The sequence below is a fragment of the Alosa pseudoharengus genome, unplaced genomic scaffold (assembly GCF_046254945.1).
Source record: "Alosa pseudoharengus isolate Yale_2024_CS ecotype anadromous, Long Island Sound unplaced genomic scaffold, YU_APseudo_1.1 YU_APseudo_1.1_scf_9, whole genome shotgun sequence".
Taxonomy (NCBI): Eukaryota; Metazoa; Chordata; class Actinopteri; order Clupeiformes; family Clupeidae; genus Alosa; species Alosa pseudoharengus.
In genome coordinates, this window is record NW_027468881.1 from 39230257 (window position 1) to 39237390 (window position 7134).

General features: G+C 47.9%; 1 protein-coding gene across 1 annotated transcript in view; it reads left to right on the top strand.

Moving 5' to 3' along the window:
• Window positions 1-5646, top strand: part of LOC143115333 (peptidase inhibitor 16) — a 12726-nt gene extending 7080 nt beyond the window's left edge. The window contains exons 4-6 of the mRNA XM_076277302.1: window positions 74-183; window positions 3533-3624; window positions 5170-5646. Coding sequence (XP_076133417.1) covers window positions 74-183; window positions 3533-3624; window positions 5170-5600 — 633 coding nt within the window. The 3' untranslated portion in view covers window positions 5601-5646. The remainder of the gene's footprint in view (window positions 1-73; window positions 184-3532; window positions 3625-5169) is intronic.
• Window positions 5647-7134: the final 1488 nt, after the last annotated feature.

Here is a 7134-nt window from a genome sequence, read left to right on the forward strand (position 1 = left end):
GTGTGTGTGTGTGTGTGTGTGTTTGTACCTGTGTGTTGGTTCATGTGTGTGTGTGTGTGTGTGTGTGTTGCAGGTGGTGTGGGCAGACAGTCATAAGGTGGGGTGTGCGGCCCATCAGTGTGTGGACATCGAGGGTCTGCCCTTTGGGAACGCCACCATCCTCGTGTGCAACTACTACCCTGCGTACGTCTGTGTTCTGTCATCATGCAGAAGTCTATGTGTGTGTAGCGTGTGTGTTCAGCATCTGTGTGTAGTCTGAGTGTGTGTAGCATGTGTAGGTAGCCTAAGTGTGTTTAGCATGTGTGTGTGTAGCCTGAGTGTGCGTAGCATGTGTGTTTAGTGTGTGTCTGTAGCATGTGTGTGCGTAGCCTAAGGCCTGTTTCACACCGGGTGCGTGGCGTGAACGTTGCGTGAACGTTGCGTGAACGTTGCGGCGCTGCAGCGACGTCTCTTTTCTTCTTCTTCTTCACTGTTTTATATGGGAACGCTTCCAGCACGCTTGTGTGTGGCGTGGGAACGCTTCCAGCACGCTTGTGTGTGGCGTGGGAACGCTTCCAGCACGCTTGTGTGTGGCGTGGGAACGCTTCCAGCACGCTTGTGTGTGGCGTGGGAACGCTTCCAGCACGCTTGTGTGTGGCGTGGGAACGCTTCCAGCACGCTTGTGTGTGGCGTGGGAACGCTTCCAGCACGCTTGTGTGTGGCGTGGGAACGCTTCCAGCACGCTTGTGTGTGGCGTGGGAACGCTTCCAGCACGCTTGTGTGTGGCGTGGGAACGCTTCCAGCACGCTTGTGTGTGGCGTGGGAACGCTTCCAGCACGCTTGTGTGTGGCGTGGGAACGCTTCCAGCACGCTTGTGTGTGGCGTGGGAACGCTTCCAGCACGCTTGTGTGTGGCGTGGGAACGCTTCCAGCACGCTTGTGTGTGGCGTGGGAACGCTTCCAGCACGCTTGTGTGTGGCGTGGGAACGCTTCCAGCACGCTTGTGTGTGGCGTGGGAACGCTTCCAGCACGCTTGTGTGTGGCGTGGGAACGCTTCCAGCACGCTTGTGTGTGGCGTGGGAACGCTTCCAGCACGCTTGTGTGTGGCGTGGGAACGCTTCCAGCACGCTTGTGTGTGGCGTGGGAACGCTTCCAGCACGCTTGTGTGTGGCGTGGGAACGCTTCCAGCACGCTTGTGTGTGGCGTGGGAACGCTTCCAGCACGCTTGTGTGTGGCGTGGGAACGCTTCCAGCACGCTTGTGTGTGGCGTGGGAACGCTTCCAGCACGCTTGTGTGTGGCGTGGGAACGCTTCCAGCACGCTTGTGTGTGGCGTGGGAACGCTTCCAGCACGCTTGTGTGTGGCGTGGGAACGCTTCCAGCACGCTTGTGTGTGGCGTGGGAACGCTTCCAGCACGCTTGTGTGTGGCGTGGGAACGCTTCCAGCACGCTTGTGTGTGGCGTGGGAACGCTTCCAGCACGCTTGTGTGTGGCGTGAGTCCTATTCCTAGCATGCACACGTTTTTGGAGCCAGAGCCGGACAGTACTTGAGTACATTTACTTGAGTACATTTACTTGAGTACAGTACTTGAGTACATTTACTTGAGTACATTTACTTGAGTACAGTACTTGAGTACATTTACTTGAGTACATTTACTTGAGTACATTTACTTGAGTACAGTACTTGAGTACATTTACTTGAGTACATTTACTTGAGTACAGTACTTGAGTACATTTACTTGAGTACAGTACTTGAGTACATTTACTTGAGTACATTTACTTGAGTACATTTACTTGAGTACAGTACTTGAGTACATTTACTTGAGTACATTTACTTGAGTACAGTACTTGAGTACATTTACTTGAGTACAGTACTTGAGTACATTTACTTGAGTACATTTACTTGAGTACAGTACTTGAGTACATTTACTTGAGTACATTTACTTGAGTACATTTACTTGAGTACAGTACTTGAGTACATTTACTTGAGTACATTTACTTGAGTACAATTTTGAGGGATCTGTACTTTACTCGAGTATCATTTTTGGGGAGTACTCATGACTTTACTCAAGTACATTTGAGAGGCAAATATTGTACTCTTTACTCCACTACATTTCTATCCATAACCGTGAGTACCCGTTACTAATTCTAAAAAAAAGGGAAAACATTTTTTTTCGGAAACCCTCAATTTGTTGTTTCCCTCTCAAACGTGATTAGATTGTGCAGGCGCCACTGATTGGGACAGCCTATCAGCAATCACCTTCAGCTTTCCGCCAAAGTCAACCCCATGGTCAGATTTAGATAAGAGACGAAACCATGGATGAAACAATGGATGAAGACGCAGCAGGTCCATCCCGGGAATGTGCCAACCTGTGGCCCCACCTCGCCAGACTATTTCAATTTTCTGAACAAGTTAATGATAGTTTTCGCTTCAAGTGTTTCAATTACAAAATAGTATTTTGTATTTGAAATACGTATTTTAAATACATGTATTAGAAATACTGCCCATCCCTGGCAACATGGTAAAAAGATGAAAATTACTTGATTTTACTTCCAATTCATTTTACATTCTCCAAGGTATTAACATTAACATTTTTCATAACTCCATGTAGGACGTTTCTATACATAAATGTAAGCACTGTGGCAGTAGTAATGCAATATTTAGAAAATGTACTCTTGTACTCTTGATACTCAAGTACTTTTAAAAACAAGTACTTCAGTACTTTTACTTAAGTAGACATCTGACTGTTGTATTTTTACTTGTACTTGAGTAAAAGTTAGCAAGTAATTAAGCTGTGTACTCTGTCCGCCTCTGTTCGGCACGCGAGACGTGCGTGTCACGCAGGCGGTGTGCAAGCTCTAACCTGTTACCATGACAACTGACACGCCACGCAGCTGACACGCTCACGCCACACACCCGGTGTGAAACAGCCTTTAGTGTATGTAGTGTGTGTGTAGCGTGTGTATATGTAGCGTGTGTGTGTAGCGTGTGTGTAGTGTGTAGCCTGAGTGTGTGTGGCCTGAGTGTGTGTAGCTTGTGTGTGTAGTGTGTGTGTGTAGCCTGAGTGTGTGTGGCCTGAGTGTGTGTAGCGTGTGTGTGTAGTGTGTGTGTGTAGCCTGAGTGTGTGTGGCCTGAGTGTGTGTAGCGTGTGTGTGTAGTTGTGTGTGTAGCCTGAGTGTGTGTGGCCTGAGTGTGTGTAGCGTGTGTGTGTAGTTGTGTGTGTAGCCTGAGTGTGTGTGGCCTGAGTGTGTGTAGCATGACTGAGTGTGTGTAGCGTGTGTGTGTGTAGCGTGTGTGTGTGTAGCGTGTGTGTGGCCTGAGTGTGTGTAGCGTGGCTGAGTGTGTGTAGCGTGACTGAGTGTGTGTAGCGTGGCTGAGTGTGTGTAGCGTGACTGAGTGTGCGTAGCGTGGCTGAGTGTGTGTAGCGTGGCTGAGTGTGCGTAGCGTGACTGAGTGTGCGTAGCGTGGCTGAGTGTGTGTAGCGTGGCTGAGTGTGTGTAGCGTGACTGAGTGTGTGTAGCGTGGCTGAGTGTGTGCTGTGCTGTGCTGTTTCAGGGGGAACTACGAGGGGGAGAAACCGTACGCTGAGGGAGAGTTCTGCTCCAGCTGTCCAGAAGACATGCCGCGCTGCACCGACGCCCTCTGTGGTGAGATGAGCTCTCCTCTCCTCTCCCATAATGCACTCTGCCCTCTGTGGTGAGAGGAGCTCTCCTCTCCCATAATGCACTCTGCCCTCTGTGGTGAGAGGAGCTCTCCTCTCCCATAATGCACTCTGCCCTCTGTGGTGAGATGAGCTCTCCTCTCCCATAATGCACTCTGTGGTGAGATGACCTCTCCCATAACCCCTAATGCTCTCTGTGGTGAGATGAGCTCTCCTCTCCCATAATGCACTCTGTGGTGAGATGAGCTCTCCTCTCCCATAATGCCCTTTGTTTACACTCTCCATCAGCCCGCGGTCAGAGAATGTCTAATAAGGGGAGAACCACCACTCTCGGGAAACTTCCGGTTTCTGAACTGGTTGCAGTTCCTTTTCTGGTTCCACATGAGGGCGCTCACGAATAAGTGCAGAATGAATGGAGGCCTATGGAGCTGTACCCCTCAAATCCACTTTTCTCGGGATATCATTTTTTGCCCAGAAATTCGAATGTTGCAGTCGAAAGAGGGGGCAGAGAAAATACAAACCGCTCAGTATTATATTTTTTGAGTCACTTATTTGTTCTAAAAAGCCTTTCAAATGTGTCAATGACGTCATTCATTAGCAGAAAGATACTGTGATGTGGGCAACAACGACCCAACCTGTTAGAAATCAAAAGGACGTGACTACTCGTTCATTCAACTTTTGACCTATAATCCATATTGAGCTTGCAGAAACCACAATCAAATCTTCTATTTTTCAACTACAACCAGGTGAAAGAGACACATTTAGCCGTCTAGCTCCATAGTCCCCCATTGTTTTTGCACTTATTCGTGATCGCCCCTAGCGGAACTGCAACAGATTGCAGGTACAATGGAGTTAATAGGGAGTGATCCGGCTCTCCGTAAACGGGCTCTGCCGCGCTGGTTTGTGTGACATCACTCCCAGCATCCCTCAGTCAATCCCAGCATCCCCCAGTCAATCCCAGCATCCCTCAGTCAATTCCAGCATCCTTCAGTCAATCCCAGCATCCCCCAGTCAATCCCAGCATCCTTCAGTCAATCCCAGCACACATCAGCTATTAGTCATTGCACATGCTTGCAGGTCAAATGCATGTTTACAGGGTTCGCTCTGGGTCCTCTGGAAACCCAGCAAGACTAAACGCAGCCTTAGCCACTGGTCCTGACTACTTCCATTAGGCTACCTCATTACACCACTGTATGATTCTATTGCCCCTCCATACCCAAACATATGTGATTAGATTGACACTCAAGTTATTCACCTATCGCCTAAAAAGCGTGCGTCTCTTAAGTCGTCTGTAGAGTGGGCGGCTTATAGCAGCACTTCTCGCTGTATATATATATATGCACTTTGATTTTTGAGTCACTGTGGATAAAAGCATCAGCTAAATGACTAAATGTAAATGTAATATAAATGTAATGTAAATGTAAATCTAATATAAATGTAATGTAAATCTAATATAAATGTAATATAAATGTAATGTAAATGTAATGTAAATGTAATATAAATGTAATGTATGTATGTAAATGCCCCCCAGCACCCGAGGAGACGGAGCTGCCCTCTGAGGAGCCCGATCTGACGGACAGCTGGGCCACAGACTCCTCCTCCGACGTTCCTGGAACTGCCCCCTTGCTGCCCCTTCACACCACCACGGCGGGCAACAGCGCCCCAGAGGTCATCCCCAGCTCCAGCCCCAGCCCTGCAGGAGAGGAGGCCGAGGCGGAGGGCACCTCTCCTGGGGAGGAGGGGGCAGCGGGCAGCCCCAGGCTGGAGGAGGTGAGTGTGGAGGTGAGCCTGGACCAGGCGCTGATGAGTCTGGACACACTCCTAGACACCCAGACCTCCAGGAGCAGGATCATGGTGAAGTCCCGCGACAGGAACGTCCTGGCCAGCGCAGCAGAGCAAAGGGGGTGGTCAGGGATGCTGCTTCTCAATCTGATTGGTCTGGTTCTGTGCCTGATGGCTTAAGAGGGCTGGGATTTGATTGGAGAGGACAGGATGTGGGAGGGGCCAGGTGAGAGGTTTGAGGGTGGGGCAGTTAGAGTGACCTCTACGCTCACACCAGAGATACAGATGTGTGTTTCTAGCTTGTGGTTATCAGCTTGCAGAGCTTAGTACAGTAGGCTAGATTGTAACCCAGTAGCTTCATTGTTTCAGCTACATGTGTCACACTGCCTTCTCTCCCTGTGTGTGCGTGTGTGTGCATGTGTGTATGTGTGTGTGCATATGTGTGTGTGTGGTAGTCGCCCATGTGTCACACTGCCTTCTCTCCCTGTGTGTGTGTGTGTGCATGTGTGTGTATGTGTGTGTATATGTGTGTGTGTGTGTGTGTGTGTGGTAGTCGCCCATGTGTCACACTGCCTTCTCTCCCTGTGTGTGTGTGTGTGCATGTGTGTGTATGTGTGTGCATATGTGTGTGTGTGTGTGTGTGTGTGGTAGTCGCCCATGTGTCACACTGCCTTCTCTCCCTGTGTGTGTGTGTGTGCATGTGTGTGTATGTGTGTGCATATGTGTGTGTGTGTGTGTGTGTGTGGTAGTCGCCCATGTGTCACACTGCCTTCTCTCCCTGTGTGTGTGTGTGTGCATGTGTGTGCATGTGTGTGCATGTGTGTGTGCATATGTGTGTGTGTGGTAGTCTCCCATGTGTCACACTGCCTTCTCTCCCAGTGGTAGTGTGGTAGTGGTAGTGGTCGCATTGCTCAGTATTTGCATAAAATAGATCTCTTCGCTGCTTAGCTGGTGATGCAACGCCATTTGTCGCTTGTTGCTGTACATTGCCATCCGTCACTGAAAAGCAAGCTGGTTTTTCTGCATGTTTACATTGTCCAGGCAATGCAAACAGTTAACAAATCAAGACATTCAAGACCATTCAATCAGTGAGAGTAGTGCTGCTGACTCCTGTTGACTTTAGACAGATGCTATATCTGGAGGTAAAGTCATGTCTATTTTGTTAACTTTAGACAGATGCTATATCTGGAGGTAAAGTCATGTCTATTTTGTTAACTTTAGACAGATGCTATATCTGGAGGTAAAGTCATGTCTATTTTGTTAACTTTAGACAGATGCTATATCTGGAGGTAAAGTCATGTCTATTTTGTTAACTTTAGACAGATGCTATATCTGGAGGTAAAGTCATGTCTATTTTGTTAACTTTAGACAGATGCTATATCTGGAGGTAAAGTCATGTCTATTTTGTTAACTTTAGACAGATGCTATATCTGGAGGTAAAGTCATGTCTATTTTGTTAACTTTAGACAGATGCTATATCTGGAGGTAAAGTCATGTCTATTTTGTTAACTTTAGACAGATGCTATATCTGGAGGTAAAGTCATGTCTATTTTGTTAACTTTAGACAGATGCTATATCTGGAGGTAAAGTCATGTCTATTTTGTTAACTTTAGACAGATGCTATATCTGGAGGTAAAGTCATGTCTATTTTGTTAACTTTAGACAGATGCTATATCTGGAGGTAAAGTCATGTCTATTTTGTTAACTTTAGACA